The sequence below is a fragment of the Nelumbo lutea genome, chromosome 6 (genome assembly GCF_056320005.1).
Source record: "Nelumbo lutea isolate HS-2025 chromosome 6, American lotus-T2T, whole genome shotgun sequence".
NCBI classification, from domain to species: Eukaryota; Viridiplantae; Streptophyta; class Magnoliopsida; order Proteales; family Nelumbonaceae; genus Nelumbo; species Nelumbo lutea.
The window spans coordinates 61,099,482-61,119,228 of record NC_142689.1 but is presented as its reverse complement, the minus strand read 5'-3'; the positions used below and the strand labels follow the sequence as shown (position 1 = coordinate 61,119,228).

At 36.8% G+C, this 19,747-nt stretch overlaps 1 protein-coding gene across 2 annotated transcripts; it reads right to left on the bottom strand.

Annotated features, from left to right (window-relative positions):
* Positions 1–5,843: 5,843 nt before the first annotated feature.
* Positions 5,844–13,899, bottom strand: PDE338 (Nucleic acid-binding proteins superfamily). 2 transcript variants are annotated; one of them, XM_088952087.1, is made up of 8 exons: positions 12,819–13,899; positions 12,491–12,565; positions 12,337–12,408; positions 11,060–11,140; positions 10,838–10,935; positions 9,522–9,647; positions 6,432–6,480; positions 5,844–6,317 (listed from the first exon to the last, which is right to left on the bottom strand). In XM_088952087.1, the coding sequence occupies exons 1-8, from the start codon at positions 13,740–13,742 to the stop codon at positions 6,153–6,155; spliced, it is 1,590 nt and encodes a 529-aa protein (XP_088808213.1). In that variant the 5' UTR covers positions 13,743–13,899; the 3' UTR covers positions 5,844–6,152. The 2 variants fall into 2 exon arrangements, with proteins under 2 accessions (XP_088808213.1, XP_088808212.1); XM_088952086.1 differs by lacking the exon at positions 9,522–9,647 and having other exon boundaries at positions 12,819–13,871.
* Between the last annotated feature and the right edge of the window lie 5,848 nt (positions 13,900–19,747).

Here is a 19,747-nt window from a genome sequence, read left to right as displayed (position 1 = left end):
GGGCTCTATGTACTAATGATTTCAGATTTCTGATTTGACATAAAATGAGGTTCAAGCTCAAAATGACTCTGATGAAACAATTAGAATTGGTTCCAACTTCGGATCTCAAGATAAAGGGATAAATTGTATCGGATTTAAGTAATTTTGGTGTCTTTGTATTTGGACTTTCAGGCTAAAAAACAAGGGTAGAAATGGATTGTTAATAGGTTGGATCACTCCTTCCTTCAACATTCTTTGATGATTTCTTCAATTTCCTTCTTTTGTAAGTGTGGGTACCGAGATAGGGTCTCACACTTACTAGTGGTGTCCCATCCTGAAGTAGTATATCATGATCATGGTCTCATGGAGGGGGGATGCCAATGGGCTAATCAAACACCGTCTCAAATTGATCTAATACTGACTAAATAGTGGGGTTGCTCTGAAGAGAATTATTGAAATTTGAAATTACTTTCAATTAGAGTACAAAATACCTGACTAAATAGTGGGTGCTAAGAATGGTATCATAATTAGATAATGGTAAAAGATAGAAATCTGCAATGAGTGTGGTACCCTGATCACGTACTGGGACATTCCTACCTTTCCCTTTACACCTGAGTTTGTCTCCATTGGCAATCATTACTTCTAGGGGTGTTGAATGAGAGTACTCCGTAGTTTTATGGACTGGACCCCGCTTCACTCCAAAATCAATTTTGACAGATTAGACAGATCAACAAGATATATTGGATTGGACCAATCCCATCCAAAATATTTATTAGATTGGACTGGATTTGGTCAATCTGTAATAAATTTGTATTGGATTCAGTTGGATCAATCCAATATCCGATCCATTGATATAAGATAAGAATATAAGTGTCAGTGGACTGGGTTTGGATTGAAACCAATCTAAATTAAAATGAATTTGAATATATTAGATGGTTTAGACATTGAATTGGAATGGTCCAAAATATCTCGTCTGTTTTACTTTGGGGGGGGCGGGGTTCTTTCTTTTTCAGTCCGCTTTCCTCATCAACCACAATCACTATCTAAAAAGGTTTCTAGACCTTACAACTGTGTTAAGGTAAGTAGTGCTTATCACAATTGTAACAAAGTCCTTTCTCCCATCAATTACGAACCTCATCTGGAGTCAGGTGCTTAACTTCTAGCATGGGGGTATTTTCATTTCATGGTGAACAAGCTTTGGCTAGATTGGCTCTCCCCTCACTGCCTTACCCTTTGGCTTTTCTCTATCATGAGTGATTGTTATGTAACAGTCAAGAGCTGCGATTTTGGTGACACGGCGAGAACTTCTTCTCAAGGCATATATGCAACCACACAAAATTCATCTTTTGATATTTGAGTAAAAATATATTTATTTTCTAAGTAAAAAAAATCATCTTTTCATATTTGAGTAAAAATACATTTATTTTCTAAGTAAAAAAAAATCATCTTTTGATATTTGAGTAAAAATATATTTATTTTCTTAAGTAAAAAAAAATCTTCTTTTGATATTTAATTATAATGAGACATAACCAATTTTATAAAAAAGAAATTCTAAATTTTCTTTTGTCATCTTCAGTTGTTATTATTCTACTTGTGAAAAATTTAATTGGCACTAATCAATCTTCTTCCTCCTTCCCTACCCAAAACCCAAAAATGGATGTAAAATTAGTGGCTAGAATAGGTGGGATTTAGAGGGTGTTTGGTTCCATGGGCATTTATTCAATAAACGCTGTCACATAGGTGCTACTTCAGCAGTTCCCCTCTTTTTCTCTTCCGTACTCATCAAGAATGGCAAAAGTGGACTTCGGTTTTTGTGCACACCTACCACTTGAGAAAGTTATTTTTTAAAGCTTCCCCAAACAGTTAGGCATTTTTCACTGTTATGCTGATATAGAGCGTAGTGGCGCCTAGTTGTCATAAACGGTTGTAATTATTATCTTTCTCGGTTTTGCAAACAAATAAAGTATAAATGTTGAATGAAAAAACGTAAGTGGAACCAAACACATACTTAGAGGTTATTTGCAAATTGTATGATTTTGTTTCTTCAAAACAAAAATAATTGAAACATTAAAAAAACCAATATTTTCTTTTTTTTGTTTTTTCTTAAAAAGATAACAAAAAGAAATTCAAGTGGCTTATTAGGACTAGTATAAATCAGAAATGGAGAGTGTTATTCTTATTGTGTTCTCTCTCTCTCTCTCTCTCTCTCTCTCTCTCTCTAAATTCTACAATAAAAAAAAAAAAAAAACAAATTGTGATCACAACTCAATTTGATTACTAAATTGGCTCCATAATAGTTCAGCAGTCAAATTTATTTTACTGTATAGTTTAGGTAATAAAAGCTTTCTCTTACAAATTGTTAGAAAATAGGGAGAAATACAAATCAGCCCAGCTCAGAATTTACTAGGCCCAAAGTACAAGGGGAATGCATCCTGACCGTGAATTGATGTCAAATTCACGGGCAGGATGTGGTTTATAGGGGACAGGGCTGGAATTCAGAATTCTGCATCGTGTGTCTCCGTACTTTTTTCTAGAAAATATCATGGCCATGTTTGGTTTAATGCTTCAATTTCAATTGTTATTCATTCCGAGCATGAATGAATAACATGAAAATGTTTCTTTACAATGTTCTTGCCATGAGCTTTATTATTTTTAGAATGAAAATTGATCTTGTTGCACAAAAAACTAAGTTAACCTGCATATGAAGATTTTCAAAAAAAAAAAAAAAAAGCAAAACCTTAAGTATGAAAAATAATCGAGACTCATGCAGTCATAAATTTGAAAATTTTATAAAAAGGCCCATGTTGAACTATTCTGGGCCTGTATGGGATTGTTACAAACAGCCAAGATTGTAACACAATCTTGACAGCTGTGGGATTTGAACCAACGCCCTTTTGGACCAGAGCCTAAATCCGGCGCCTTAGACAACTCGGCCAAACTGTCAATTTTATTAAAAGTCGGTATCCAAAATTTTAGTCATCATTTTCTTTAACCACCTCATTTTAGCGATTCTACGGATTATTTTCAGAGCCTTCTGATTTTTTTTAGAAAGTTATTTCTTAGAAAAACCAGAAAAAAAATATAGAAAAGGAGCTACCACAAACTATCCAGGAAACAAGGTAGTGTTTAGATACATATGAGAATAATAAACAGCTCCCACATCTAGTTTCATTTGTAACGTAATAGTGAGTCATAGATTTGTAAAGGAGAGACTGATGTTATTTCCATTTCCTTAAGCTTCATTAGGCTTCTTATGAGGATTGCCTACTATTCCGTGTTTGTTGAAGAACTTAGATGCATGTAGAGCTGCAAGTCAGGCCGGGTTGAGGCCAACTCTAATTCAATCCTAAGTTCTAAACCCCCCAATCCTATTCCTAGCCCAATCTGACCTTCAACCTGACCTATCCAATCCTAATCTTAACCCTAACCCTAACTAAATTCTTTCAACCCTAATCCAACCCAACCTTCCAAAGTCTCCATTTGGAAGGAGTACAAATACAAATATGTAGAGCGCAAAACCTTATATTTGTATTATTTAGTATGGATTTGTACTGTACATATTTGTATTTGTACTCCTTCCAAATTCAGCCTTAAGTACAAATTTCAGAAAAAAAAAGTGTTTGAAATGACTACAGTTTATTATGATGACTTATAATAAATCTTTTATAGGTAGCAAGAGAGGAGATAAAGAATAAAATATGTTATCAAGGTTTTACTATTTCTAATTAGGATTAAGTGGAGTGATTATCTAAGTGAAATAAATGATAGTTTGTGGTGGTGGCTATACAATTATCGTGCATCTAAACAAATCAATGTAAGATATATATATATATATATAGTCGGGTTCAGGTTGCCCAAGGGGTCAACCCTAACCCAGCCCAAAATAAAGTCGGATTCCTAAATTTCAACCCTAACCCTAACCCGGGCATCAACCCAACCTAACTTCATAAATTTCAGGTTGGGTTCGGGCTAACCCGGCCCAAGTTGCAGTCTTACATGCATGGGTGTCCCATGCAAATAAAACAAGGGCAAATATATTAAATTACCTTAAGTTTTAGGAAATTAACATAGCACCCCTTACTATTTAGAAATTGTTTTAAAGTACCTTTAAGTTGTAATTTACTAAACCATCCTATTGTCAACATGAAAAAGACTATTTTATCCATTATAGATAATTTTTGTGTGTCTCTCTAATCTTTATGAACTCCAAATCTAGCTACTTGATATGGACACGGTAATAAAAAGGCTACCAAGAGTGAACTCCCCATTGTCAATGGTGTCGCCTCTGTCTAACCAAGATTCTACCTTTTACAAGAAAACCCATATCTTTCCCAACCCAAGTATGTCCCTTCTACTAATTTCTAATCTCTTCTAACTGAGATTGTAATACGAACCTCTCTTTCCCAACTCAGGTATATCCCTTTCTACAGAATTCTAATTTCCCAAGACTATAGTACCGATTTATCAATTAGTTGCTCCATGGGAAATAATATTGATAGAGTCAGTTTCTTTGCAGTTGGAATAACCAATTAAATACCTGACCATTGCCAAGTCATGGGAAATCAAGACAATTGGGCTTCACAGATCAATATGTTGGTTCAGACTATATACAGAGGTAATGTACAGAAAGAGAGGGGTGCTATCTACCATGAATGTAAGTTTTGAGAAAATAATACCCATTTTCCTTCTCTCTTCATACCCTACTTTAATCATTTACATCCCTATTTCAATCATTCACATTCTTGATTAAAGCAAGACAGGAAGGCATGAGGTACACCCAGATTGAGTTTTTGAAATGGGCATAATCTTTGAAGAAAAAACACTTCCAGGCGATGGATGCAAGAAGAAATCCTTATTTGTGATTGCTCTCTCTTCCCTCTTTAGTGGCAGTTTTGGGACTCGAATTTGTTTGAACTTATACAAGCAAACTATTTTATAGGAGTTAAAATGTATCAAAACACTCCCAACAAATGGTATTTATAAAAAATCACAACGGGTTTGATTGGTCCAAACTCTTCCAATATCATGTCTTTCTGGTAGTACATATTTTTTCCTAGAAAAAGATGGAGTAAGTTAAAGATAGCCACCTCAAGGTTCAAATTATCGATGCGTATCGGCCCGTATCAATTGATATCGGGGTTCTGACCGTTCAGGGGGTGGAGCCTTAAACTGCCCTCCCTGAATCAAATTTTGAAAAATAAAAAAAGGCAATAAAAAAACACTATCGATACCGCCCGATATGCCCCTACCGATGTATCGGGTGTATCAATATTTTGATCCTTGAGCCACCTTGTACTTGGGGGGTGGTTGGGGTAGATATGAATCGAATTTTCCGTGGGGTATTCAAGCTTGGCTAGTGAAAAGTACGATTCAGCTAGGTCTAAACCGAACTTCAAGTTGAGCTTGAGCCCAATGAAGTTCGATTCAGCTCGATATTTTGAACTTTATTTTCGACCTATTCAAATCAGATAGTCGAACTGGTAACCCACAACCCAGAAGCAAAAAACGGTTCAACCACCAAGTTGGTTTTTAAATATTGTCCACTATCATATTATTATAAAGGGAAAATCTATGATGCCAGAAAGACATGATACCAGAAAGGCTTTGAACAATCACAACCTCTGTTAATTTTTTATGAAAATTCACTTGGTTACTACTTTTATTGTGCTAGTTGTTGGTTGTAAGTTTCTCGGTATCATGCCTTTCTGGCACCATATTATTGCCAAATTATATGAACATTGAAAGTTTGAAGCCACAATCATAAAAGGAAACAAAGACGGGACCGAGTAAAGACCGAAGAAAGAAGCATGAGATAGAAAAGAAGACGGATGCAATAATAGGTAGTAGAATGTAGAAGGCAACAATTTCTGTGATGGGCATTTTTTTGGTAACTAAGAGAGATGTAATGCGCATTACGTACAAAAGAATTTTCAACCTTTTAATAATGTATGTCGTAAGAGATCAGTCCAGTCAAGAGAACTCATGTTTAGGGTGTAATCACCGCAACTCATACTCTGCTTCTATTCGTTTCATTTACGCTTGCCCACTAAATTCAGGGACTACAGGCATACTCCTCTACAATCTTCACTTGAAGAAGGCCATTTTTAGTCATTTCAAGCATGCAAGCCTTAAACGTTTCACAGCCAAACCAACTTGTGGGTCAGTTTGCTTCATTAACATCTTTCAAATTTGAACCACTTCCAGTTGGCATACAATCTTGCTTCATCATCAAAAGGAAGAACATCAGTTGGAAGGGGATCTAACTTACGAGTTGCAGAAACAGCTGGTAGCTTTTTCCTGTACATCTTTGCCATCTCTTCAGCCTCAGAGAATACTTTCTGCCAGTCATATGTGAAATTAGATAATAATATCAACATGGAAGTCAAAAGTTTGCAAGGAAAAATAATGTCATAACAAGATAGGGATGATAAGCAAGAGGAGTAAGTACTCACCTCTTTATTTGATACAAACAAACCAGGCTCACTTTCAAGGTCCGCTATACTGCAAGCAACAACAAAAATTATCTTTAGAAACCCTAGCATTAAAAAATGTCTTCATACAAATAAAGCTTGTAATAACTATGTTTTGAATTCCTCAATGAAACTCTTTGACATGGTTCAAGGGTCATGGAAGAATTGGACAACAGGGCTTGCAAGAAGGAAAATCACTTGAGACAATGATAGTGGCTGTATGTCCAATACTATGCATGTGATATAAAGAAATTACATAAAACAAAGGGCATGCAGATAAAAAGGAAGAGCGTCATATGCCAAAATTAAAAAAAAAAAAAGAAAATTGTTGCCTCATCAATCCTTGAAGGTTATGTGTCTATTATATGCAGTAAAGTGTATTTGGAAATCTGGACCAGCAACATATGGCAATACTTTTTTTTTTTTTTTGGTAATACAACATATGGTAATTGCACAAGTTCATGCCCTTCCGAATTAATAGCATATCCTTGATCATATAAGTAGAAGGAAGCATTTAAAGTACTGACATTGATAAACTCTGGAAAAGCAAATTGAGTTTCTCTGCTGATGCACTTTAGGGATGACGCATCATAATCAATTCTAAACCTACTGTAGTTGAATTGCGGTCTATAGCCCTAGTGGTTAAAAGCAACCATAGTAGTCAACATTTGTAGAACTACTTGGTTGTCCCATGTCATCTTACCCATACTAGCAACTTTATTTTGCAGAAACAAGTTGCACAAAAAAAAATATATATATATATATAGTAGCCATAGTGACAATTTCATATTGCATGGTTGAGCTATTCATAGAAAGATGAAAAGAATAGTCAATTTTATCCATTGTAAAATCGCATAGAAGAATGAAGTACGGACATTTACAACATCAAATAGTTTTACTTCTCCCAAGAAGCATGGGTATTATCTTGAAGTTAGTCATTCAAGTTCTATGTTCATTAAAGATAGGGATGGCAACGGGTGGGTTTGGGGAGGGTTTTGTAAATTCTAGACCCTACCCACCCCTCTAAACCTCCCAACCTGTACCCATCCTAAAACCCATAACAGGTTGGATTTTTAGAATCCAAACCCTCCTTGCACATGAAAATGCAAAACCCTCCCTGATCCGAGTCCGGATCTGCTCCTCACAGATCGCTCCTCACACCAACCTCACAACACGTCTCAGCCGCATGTCAGGAATATCTCCCACATTTTGTATTGTTATTTGTGGGAGATGTTCCCAATACACGGTGGGGTGGGGCTGTGAGGTCAGTATGAGGTGCACTCAGTGAGGAGCAAATCCCGATTCCCCCGACCCTACCCTTCCCGCATTTAAGGGTAGGGCAGGTTGAGTTTAGAACCTGCATCTAATTTCCTATTATTTCCTGTTATATATAAACAATAAATAAGTAAAATGACATGATAACACATCAAAATTTCCAATTATTTGATTAAGTAAATAACACATAAACTATCAATTACCCTTCACTAAATTTCAAAATGTTATTAAAATCAACACCTAATTCATAAAGTTCACATGCTTTTTGACAATATAGAGGTCGGCAAGGGTTGGGTATAGCCTAATACCATATCATACCCATACCCATACAGGTAAAATCCCGAAATCCATCCCCGCCCCAAAATCTGTCCATCAAGCAAAGTGGGTACTGGGTAGAGGCGGGTACCCACCGGTAGACCTGTTCATGGGCTGGGCTTTGAACCTGACTTTTTTTTTTAATTTCTGGCTTTGAACCTGACTTTACACTATGTCGGACTCAAGCTTCAGGCTGGGCCCATTCAAATTTTGTCGAAAGCCAAGCCCGAGCCTGGCCCATGAACAGGTCCACCCACCGAGTAGGGTAGAAATTGCCATCCTAATTAAAGTGAAAATCTTTCATAAAGATTCTCATCTTCGGCCTCTATTATTAGCTTTGAAAATAATGTAAGAAGAAAAGTCTTCAGTAGCAATTTAATCATGGCAATGTTGAATGAAATCATGAAAGATATTTACATTCACAGGAGTTTTAAAAAGACAGAATAAAATTGAAATGAGTTCTCACAAAATCAAGAGGGAGTTAAAATTTTGGCATATAAAATAAAACATAAGTGACACCCCAAAAATCTTAAGTTTCTTAGAAGCTCTGCTGGTATTCATGATTGATGAGAACAGCAACTGATAGATATAACAAGAGATGATATTATATAGGTGAACACAGTATTGAAAAGGTCATTACCCAATGTCAGTCTCAGCTACATGAATCCGGTCCTAACCTTTGGTATATTTTTGCAAAAAGTGGCTGTTCTCAGAATCGAACCAGTATTCTCGTGCTTGCCAGACTGGGATTTTGCCATTAAACCTAGTAATGACCCCTATATCCAATTATGAGCCCTTGAATTCTTTCTTACTACTTCAATCAATACCCCTTTTAGTCTGCCCCTTCTTCTAGACCTTTCCAACTTGTAACAGATCACTTATTCTCAGTGGTGCTGTAGGTTTTTTTTTTGGGAGGGGGGGGGGGCTGTAAAATCAGTATCGATGATTAATAAATCACCAACTAAATGCAGTTGCAAGATTGTTCAATGTTTCCAATTCTTTGGAAGTAAAATTCAGATTAAGATCCATTAAACTCCTTACTAGAGCTCCCAAGGGTGTTCACAGGCTTTCTTTTGAGTTTATTATACATAATTTCTTTAGTTTAGTGTTATCCGTAGATTAATTCATTCACTCATATTTCTTGCAACCATGAATCTAAGAGTGATGTTTTATGACTAATCTGAAATACCTAAATTTATCTAGTTGTTGGTGTGACAATCATCTAAGCAAAATTATAAAGGGTAGACCAGTGCACGAGCCTCCCACCAATGCAGGATCTGGGGAGAGACAGATGTATGCAGCCTTATCCCTGCACATACAGAGAGGCTGTTTCCAAGATTTGAACTTTGATCGCTCAGATCGCAATGGAGGAACCCAACCATTAAGCCAAGGCCCACTCCTCCATTTAAGCAAAACTATGTGGTGTCATAAATAATACATCAACTCAAACAGGAAGGTGTAGCAAAATTAATCCTTGTTTACCTCAATGATATTTTATCAGGAAACATTGATTTCACCACTAGAACTTTAACTTTTTCATTCACTGTTAACAAGTCATCTACGGAAGTAATTCGTTCACGAGTAATGTTTGAGATATGCAGCAATCCACTGCAAGCATAGATAAGGTGTAAGATTACAATGTAAACATAATTTTGTTGAAAAATTGCGGAGAAGTAAAAAAGAGACAATCAAGTAATGTTCAATTAAAGCCAACCTCTAATAAACACCAAAAAGTACTATTGGTAAGAAAGATCTATGCCAGTTTTAGTTTAGCAACTCAGATTTGGAGTCTATTGATTCTCATATTCAAGTTAGCTGCGCATACTTGATCTAAAATGCTTAAAGGCCAAGAGTTGCACTGTAAAATTTATAAATGAAGTTTATTGATTTAGAAAATGAAAATGAAGTATGTCAATCTAGAAAAGAAAAGGATGAAAATGGGCCTCTGAAAACCAGCAACCAAAAACTATATTAATAAATGCACATTTTTACCATTTGTTATAATTTTACTTTTGATTTATAGAGGGTTATCTTATCCATGGTTCCATTGTTATGACCATGTAAATCTTTTTGTATATCTAGGGTCAACCTTCTTAACCTTATATTAATACATGACATTCTTGCCATTTGTCAATTAAAAAAAAGAACTATTCATACATCACTAGTAAAAATGGGAATGTGAGCTACAAGTTAGGACCAATAAATCATTAGAGTGTTGGTTTCACATAGGAAAATAAACATGAAACGAAACAATCGAAACATGTAAACAGTGAAGGGTAGAAGCTAAAAGTTATTAATTACAATGGAGAAGCATATATACTTTGCATTTGTTGTGACTTGTAATCAAGTAGTTGTTTAATATAAGATGCCATTTTGTTGTTATGACTATGAACCATACTTCATGCATCATTAACTAGATTGGAGACGAGAAAATACGGGACTTTTTGGATGGAGACAAACTACAGGACTTTTGACAAGAAAAGCTGTTTGGCATCTCAAGTTTGTGGAAAGATTGAAAGGCAACTATTTGGATGGGAATCCTGCATAGAAGAGTTTAGAGAATAAAATTTGTACATTTAATAGAGACTAAGGTATGGTTTTATAATTTTGTTAGATCTGTGCTTACTGTACATGGATGTCATCTTGTGATTGTTGTATATATGAATATAGATCTCGTTCCTTTGTGATTTCATGTATAAGTACTTATCAGAAAACAGAAAGGTATATATTAGTTTCTTTAGAAACTCAATGAATCTATATCTCTCCATTTAGCAAGTAATCTAATTTATCTCTCTCACCTTCTATTAGTCTCGCCTATTCTTATTTGTGCTCCATAAGGAAAAATTTTCCTCACCGTCCCTTCTAGCAGTGTTCCCTCTCGGAGGTATAGCATTTCCTGCAATGTTAGACACAGCACTGAATTTTAAAGAAGAAAAAACCGAACTAAACAAGATTTTAGAGCACAGATTAGGAAATAAAATGAGCTGACAATGACAAAGGGCTACAAGATAGGAGCTGACCCAAGCTTCTCTTTCGCTGATTATTAAGTCATTATTAGCTTCATCTATTCTAGTAATCCGTACAAATATCCGGCGACCCACCTATTCCACCAACAAACAATGTCCCATCATCAATGATCAATATAGTGAACAAGAAAAAGCCAAACTAATCTGTAGGAAAAGACAAGAAAAGTACTTCAAAAACTGCATGGACAGAATGCTGTCATAGGTAGTATACAAAGGCAAAGTATCACAAAAAAGGGGGAATTATTTTCATCTGTGCCAAAAAACTGCTTTTATAGTGTGTGCTTCCATCTCCCAACAAGCTCTGGGTTATAGATACTTAGTGAAGGAAAGATGAATAGAGAATGCTGAAAAAAATAAATCTTGCAAGTAGAACTTATAATGTTCTACTTAAGTTATTTAGACTGTGTTTGGTTTGAAAGAAAAGAAGGCAAGGGAAAAGAAAGGATCAAAGGAAGGGAAAACTTTAATATTCCTCTTTCTTTCCCTACCCTTCTTTTCTTTCAAACCAAAAAAGCCTTAAGATTATGGTCTTATAAAAACCTGTGTTTTATAATACATTATCTCAAAGTTGTCAAGGCGACAAGGCGCCCTTTGAGGCTCGCCTCGCCTAATCGCCAAGCAGTTGTGTACCATGTATTGTAAAATATTTTTTTATTCTTTATTTTTTGACATTATAATTATAAAATAGGCAATATTAAACTAAAATATTCATTTTGTGTATTTATATACTAATTTGCTTTTATTATTTTCTTATTTGCTAGGATTTAATCAATACAAACTACTACTTTTTCTTTTCTTCATTTCCTATAACAAAAATAAGGGTTCAGCCCCTATATTTTTTGAATTTTCTTTTCCTTCATTTTTTTCTTCTCATGAATATGTTGACTTTCTATACTTTAACATGAACTCTATACTTTTCTTATGAAAATTATGAATAATTATTAAGGAAATATGGCTATTGTACCTACGAAACTACCCTAGGATCTATATTTTCTATATAAAAAAATCCATTGCCTAGGCGACTGGGCGACAAGATGCACCCCTGATGCCCAGCCTCGCCTTGGCGCCTTGAAAACTATGCATTATCTATATCAAATACTTACATGTTACAGCAAAGGAAGGCTTAGTCCATCAGATAATTCTCCATGCTGATGCATGAATGAAACAAGCGAGCTTATCGGGAGAAAGAACACTGTGATCTAAATTGTGACATAAGAGAGAATGACATAACCATGGAAAGGGTAATGACCAAAGAGAGTTAATTAATTTACATTTTCTTTCAACTCTGTAAAGTTGTTAACTCTACCCATCAGCTCAGCTTTAGGAAGAAATGCTCGCAAACCCTGACAAACCCAACCGTTAGAAATGCAGCCAATTGCAAGGAAGTACATTAAAACAGATGGAGAGCATTAAGTGAAAGCAAACCTCAATTCTTGTAAGGAGACCACCTGTGTTCCACTCTGTGATTTTAACTTCTATGGGCTCATTTAGCTGTTCTATCTGAAGAAAAAAAAAATAGCAATATCATGGTTAACTACATACATCCAATAGGCATTGTATACGTATTCCAGTAGTGAGCTTTAGCTAATATCAAAGAACTGACTTGGTTCTCATGAATCATACTAATACTTCCTCAGTTTCTATTTCCCAAATTCTTCAATTGAAAATATAAGTAAGAGGAATCCGATTGTAAGCAAAACCCAGGAAGAAGATAGAAATACAATGAAGGAAACAAAAAAAGTGAGAAGAGAACCTGCCTCACTCGATGCCATGCCACCCGCCGAAAGAGTCGTCTTGTGGACAGCAAAGGCCGTCCACTAAGTGTTCGTCCGAGTACCTCAGCAAAGAGAACAGTCCCTGTCTCGACTACAGGTCTCCCTGGTACTGGTTCCCCACTCATTGCATCCTCATCCTGGACAATTCCCATCTTCCCACGAACCATAAACTCCTCGGAATCCTTTTCCATGTCACATAATAGATATGGTAGCTCTTGGTCATAGAGAGGGAGCACTTCTTTAGTCAGCATTGTACCCAAAAGGTCTGCTCCTACGTTCACATCGAGCTTATTCTCATTGCCCGACACAACTACACCGACGACAAAATCACCCGGTTTTGGCTCGTAATACTCGACACTGACCTTGAAGTTTTCCTCTTTCTCCTCCCACTCCTCTTCGCTAACCTCTTCATCAGTTACTTCTAATTCACTCACTTCCCCTTGCTCTAACGAATCTCTAGCCTTGAAAAACTTCAAAAAGGGAGCTAAAGCCTCATCTTCCTCAGGCTTACGAGGTTCAGCAACTTTTTCTTCTTCGACAGAAGCATTTCTTACGGTTATCAGAGCAGGCTTTCCGAGCAATTCAAGCTCTTCCATTTCTTCAAGTCTCTCACTTTCGGGCTTATTCGAGACCTGGGTACCCCGGGAAGTTTCTAATTCATCATTGGAAGAGCAAAGGAAGACATGGGTTTTTCTACAAAATGGAGATTTCGGAAGGAAAACTAGATTTTTGGGAGACCCTGTGACGGATACGGAGAAGAACGTTGGGGTCCTTGAAACCACAAATTTGGGGGTACTTGAATTTTCTCTATTCTGAATGATTTTTCGAGCAGCGCTGAAGTTTAGCGGGACGGAAGAGCTCAAGAAGTTGAGGCACTTACAGGGCTGATGAGGGCCTGGCATCTTATCCTGCGTAATGCGCAGGTCATGAGCTTTGCCTCGATGCTGAATTGAAATCTTTTCTATCTTTACCCGTGGCCTCCCGCTCTCTTATACGGCTTCTTTTTGGATAAATGGCCAAAACCTCCCTTCCAGTTTAAAACTTCTCCTGAAATTTTATACTTTCAATCATCTCATAACTTTCAGTTTCAACTTGCAATTAGACCTCATCTATTAAAATCGAGTTCACATTTCTGCCCCACAACGTCCCGCCCCACAGCACATCCCCGCCGTATATTGAGAGCATCGGGACGTTCTGCGGGGATGTTCTGTCGGGCATTGTGGAGCGGGACGTTGTGGGTCGGAGATGTGGTCTCATTAAAATCCTCCAATAAGAGCGTGAAAATATCTAAAATATGCATATAATTATTTTTGGTTAAAATGTTTATTTTCTAAATTTTCCCTTTATGTCTTTGTATCACTTCAAACCCTTTTTTCCAAATTAATCTTTTATATCAATAAGGTAAAGATGTTTGTATTGTTTTTTTGTAAAAGCAGTCTTAATAGTAATTGTATGGGTATTTTAAAAATTTTCATGCCTCTTGTTAAAGGATTCGAATATTTAGGCATTTTCAGGCATTTTGTTAAAGAGAATCTACTTGAAACTATATCAGAAAATTCAACAAAAATAATTGCAATTACCAAACTTGAACAAAAGTTTAAAAAACGGTTAAAAAATTCAAGGGAGGTTTCACCAATTCACTCGTTATTTTGGTGTAGATCGCAGAATTCTTTTGTCTATCAAGCAGATAATTTAATTGGGCCTTGCTAATTCCAGAATCACTCAACCCATCCTGCCATTTGGCCAGGCCTCAGGCTTGGGCTACTATTACATGCCCAAGCTATTCGGGCTTTGATTTTTGGGCCAGAAAAAGACGGCCCAAAAGTTGGAATGACAAAACCTACAAATTCTTTGGTCTGGGGGTTGACCATATCATCTAGAAAACCAACCCCAACCTATTAATTAGTTGGGCATGGACCCTTGGTCCGTGGTTTATATCAATCTTTTGTGCACAATAGACGCCCATGAGCTCTGTATACTTAGGCTGTGTTTGATTTGAAGGAAAATGTAGGAGAAAGAAGAGAAATGTAGGAAAATCTTTACAAATTTTGTATAGATTTTCTTATGTTTCCCTTTCTTTCCCAACCTTTTCCTTCAAACCGAACATAGCCTTAAAGCATTAATCAATACTAATTGAGATAATAAAAGGGTGTTACAGTTACCTGGTCTAATACTAACTACAATGGCTAATTGTCCTTAAATCGAAACAAAGACTATTTATCGAACAGTTGTTAACTAATCTAAATTCTATTAAATTCAAGCTCTTTATTGAGGAACTGTAACTGCTCAAGTGCTCTAAATCTTCTCTCTCTAGTCTCTATGTATAACTTCATCTCCTTTGCATCTTTCCAGTGTCTTTGAAGAAACGGAAAGCAAATCTCTGATCTCTCAAGCTAGTCTTCCCTCTTGGCATTCCAACTGCTCGAGCAATTGTCTACAAGATGAAACCCATTCTGTTGCTAATTCTCGTGCTGGTGACCGTGCCGGCGACGACATTGACAGCGGTGACAGCCAGAGTAGCAATTGGATCGCCCTCATCACAACCTGTGGACCTCAATTCCGTGCTGAAATGTTGGCACTATGTTGGGGAGCCTCAAGTTGTTAGCAACATCACTACTTTCCTCTTCTATGGGAACACTACGCCTCATTGGAACACTTGTCAGGGCCTTAACAACCTACCCTCTATCTGCTGGCCTAACATGTTCTACATTAAGCCCAATAGGTCTCACAACCCTCCTCTTAGAAATATCCTTGCACTTAGGAGTTACTGCCTTTCGCACCCCACACCCCCCACAAGTTCTTAATCCTATCTCAGTTCTCAGAGAGTAACTTTATGTATAGAAGAAGAAGAAGAAGAATAATAAGATGAAAAAGAAGAAGATTTGTGCTTTTGTTGGTCATGGAGAAATAAAGTTTTTGTCTTCTCAGGCCAAGTTTTCTTTGTCTTTATTTCTGCTCTGGGTAAAAGCATAACATCTCTGCCTTATCTTAGAATAGACCTCTCTTGTTCTACCTCTTTGGCAGATGCAAGCTTGCCCATAAACCCTAGTGTTCATTCATTATATGGAGCCCACTTTGTTGCCACTGTATAGGGCTTTAACTTGGGTTGGGCTGGCTCGAACCAATTCATGCATTCCCACTTGGGACTGATCAGGCCCATATATATTGGGCCAGGGTCGATTTTGGGCTCAAGTCTTGGCTTCTGCCCAACTTAACATATATATAGAAACATATAAGGTCCCGTTGGGCTCGCAGGAATAGGGGTCTGGAATTGGAATCAGAATGGGTCATTCCCTTTTCTGTGGAATGGCACTCTTCCATTTGAGAGAATGGGCATTCTCTCTCCCTCCCTTGGGAATGAAATTCCATTCCAGTTGATTCTAATTTTCATTACAATTCCTGTCTGAACCAAACAGACTATGGTAATAGACCATTTGGATTCCAATTCCAACTACAGCACATCCAAACACTTGTTTTTCTCTGTTTTATATATAATGATACTAATATATAGACAAGATTACAATCCCAAAAGCAAGTCTCTATGCTACGGACAACAATATATATCAAACTAATGGTCCGTTTGCTTTGGCAGGAATCGGGATCTAAATTTTTTGGAATTGAAATGGGACCAAAGTATGGTTCAAACAGGACTTGAAATCAGAATTAAAATAAGTTGGAATAGGATTTCATTCCCAAGAAAGGGGAGGGAATGGCCATTCCAAATCCGCCAACCAAACAGTTGGAATTGAAATTATCCATTCCAATTTCGATTGAACCAAAAGGGCCCTAAAAAGGTTTAATTTGTATATATAGATGCAAGTGGGTCGCTTTTTCTCCATCCCAATGGTAAGAATATAGCCTATTAACTCATAACATTTGTAGTTGGTATGGCTTTGTAGTATTCACATCTACCTTCAAGGCCAGCATTTCCTCATAAAGCACAGGGTCTATTGAGACTTGGTAAATGATCTATTTATACCGATCGATAATACTTGATCTCACGTCGTTGAAGATATCAGTGAGTTGAGGCCCATGAGAAATTGTTGGAGCTTTTCTCTTTCTTATTTGGCCAAGATAAGAAGTCGTTAGGCACCACAAGTGCACTCCAGCAAGGAGCTGCAGGACTGTGCACGCTCAATTTTTTTTTTTTTTTGGTAAAGACTAGCAAAAAGAGTTCATTAAAATAGAATAAAACACAGAGTACAAAAAAGTAATTACAGTTAAGGTCTAATTAAGTCTTAGTTGGCCAATTCTTGGATCCACCCAGGATCTTGGACAAACAATCCAGACTCTTTTAGACCTCTCTTGACTAGCATATGAGCAACAGCATTACAAGATCTGTTTACATGATTAAAAGAAATTGCTAGATCTTCAGTTAGTAACTTAATGTCTATGCATAGAAAATTTGCATCCGAGACCAAGTCCAAGTTTCCTGTCTTTAAAGCCTGCACCAGAAGCTGATAGTCTGATTCCAGTTCTATATCTTCCTCCTTGTATAGACTATTGAGGATCGCCATCGCTTCAGCTTGAATGGGAGATGAAGCTATTGATTTGCTAAAAACTACAGCTATAACTGATCCAACATCATTTCTTAGAACTGCACCAAAACCTGAACTACCAAGACACAAAAAGCTCCCATCAACATTCATCTTGAGCTTCCCTGCTTTTGGAGCTTTCGAAAAAGAAGATTTTCTCTCACTCAGACTTTGATGTTGTGGAGAAGAATATCATCCTACTTGGGAAGTCATCACTTTCTCCCTCCACATCCTGTACGAAATTGCAAGTGTAACTTTGGGAATCGAGTCAGCATTCTCAAAAATTTTACCATTCCTAGCTTTATAGATATTCCATAATAACATAAATGAGAAAGCAAGTAGTTCATCTTTTTCTATCTTTGTCTGTTAAGCACAAATCCAACCAAGTTGAAAACCAAAGGTTGAAGGACATAATTGATCCACCTCTTATACCCATATAATTCAAGTGAGAACCAAACCAGGTAGCTTTTGCATGTTCACATTCAAAGAGATAGTGTATAATGGTTTCTGTTTGTTGGATAGATGTTGTCATTCGAGAGTTTTCTTTTATAAAGGTTTTCTCTCATTGTTAGGGCATTTTGAGAACATTTCCAAATAAAGTTTTTTTTTTTTTTTTGGGGGGGGGGGTCAATTTTTACTTTCTAGATTTCAGCCCACTTCTTTTTCCCCATATTTACTGCATTGAGAGGGTCCGAGGTCCCAATGGTTGGCTTACTATTTTGAGATGTTAAGGCATAATTCCCAGTTTTTAATGTGTAAAACCATTTTGGATGAACGGTCCAGTTTAGTTTATCCTCCCAACCTCCCCTAGCTAAATTTATTCTCATAATGTTTTTAGCAATTTCCTCCCCGAAATTATCCTCCACCAATCTTGTATTCCATTTTCTACCATCTTCCACCGTGAGATCCTTTGCCCAAGTCAACTCTGGGTTATTTGTCCTAGGCCCTATAATTTTAAACGACTCAACCTTTTTTAACCAAGGGCCATCCCATATTCTAACTTTTGTACCAGAATTAATAGCCCAGCAGACCCCTTTTTGAAGGACCTCTCCAGCTGCTACCAACTTTGCCATCCCCATGAACCCCTAATAGGCAGATTGTCAGTCAGGAAATTTCTCCCCTTGATTTGGTTTTGATGATCTTTACCCAAAGATTAGTTTCTTCATTACATTGTCTCTTGGCTTGCTTTGCTAGCAAAGCCAAGTTAAAACTATAAGGATCCCTAAACCCTAACCCTCTAGAACATTTATTTTTGCTGAGAACCTCCCAGCTAATCTAGTGTGTTTTCCTCTAATCCTTTGTTCCCCCCACCAAAATCTAGTTTGGATTTTCTTAAATTCGTTACACACTTCCTTTGGAAGAAAGAAAACAAGACATTGTGTAGTTAGGGATTGCACTGGCTACTGATTTTATCAGGACTTCTTTTCCCAGCTTGAGATAGGAGAGATTCATGCCATTTTTGCAACAATTTCTCCACTCTTTCAATTAAGAAATTGAAAAGGGCTTTCTTTACTTTACCAATCTTTGTGAGAAGTTCTAAATATATGGAAAGAGATTCTACTCTTTTCGTTCTTAAAAAAATTAGCCAAAAGCTTTTGCAGTCTATGATGTAGATTCTTACTAAGAAAACCCTCTGATTTGGAGAAATTTACTTGCTGCCCTGAGACCTCTTCATAAGATTTGAGAGCATCTAGAATACTTTGCCCTTCCCCCATCTCTGCTTTAGAAAATATGTAACTGTCACCTGCAAAAAACAAATGAGAGACAGTTGGACAGTTCTTGGAAATTGAAATGCCATTTATTTTCTTTTGGGAAGCAAGCTCTATGAGCTTTGCAGACAGAGTTTCGAAGCAAAGTAAAAATAAGTATGGTGACAAAGGGTCTCTCTGCCTTAACCCCCTTTCTGGGACAAACTTTTGACCAGGGTTTTCATTGACTAAGATCCTATAAGATATAGTAGACACGCATTCCATGACCCAATTAACCCACTTTGCTCCAAATCTCATCTTTATCATGGTTCTCTCCAAGAAATTCCACTCCACCCGATCATAGGCTTTGCTCATATCAAGTTTCAATGCCATCCAATGAGTCCTCCCTCTGGCATTTTTCATAAAATGTATAATTTCATGAGCTATTAGGATGTTGTCCTATATATATTTGCCTAGAGTAAAAGCACTTTGATTTACATTGATTAAAACCTCCTAAAAGAAGCTTGATCCTATTAGCTAGGACCTTAGCTATGATTTTATAGATGGAGTTGCAATGGTTGATAGGTCTAAAATGAGCAGCTTCCTCTAAGTTTTTGATTTTTGGGATCAAGGCTATAAAGGTCTCATTAAATTCCCTAAGTAAAGATCCTGACTCAAAAAAAG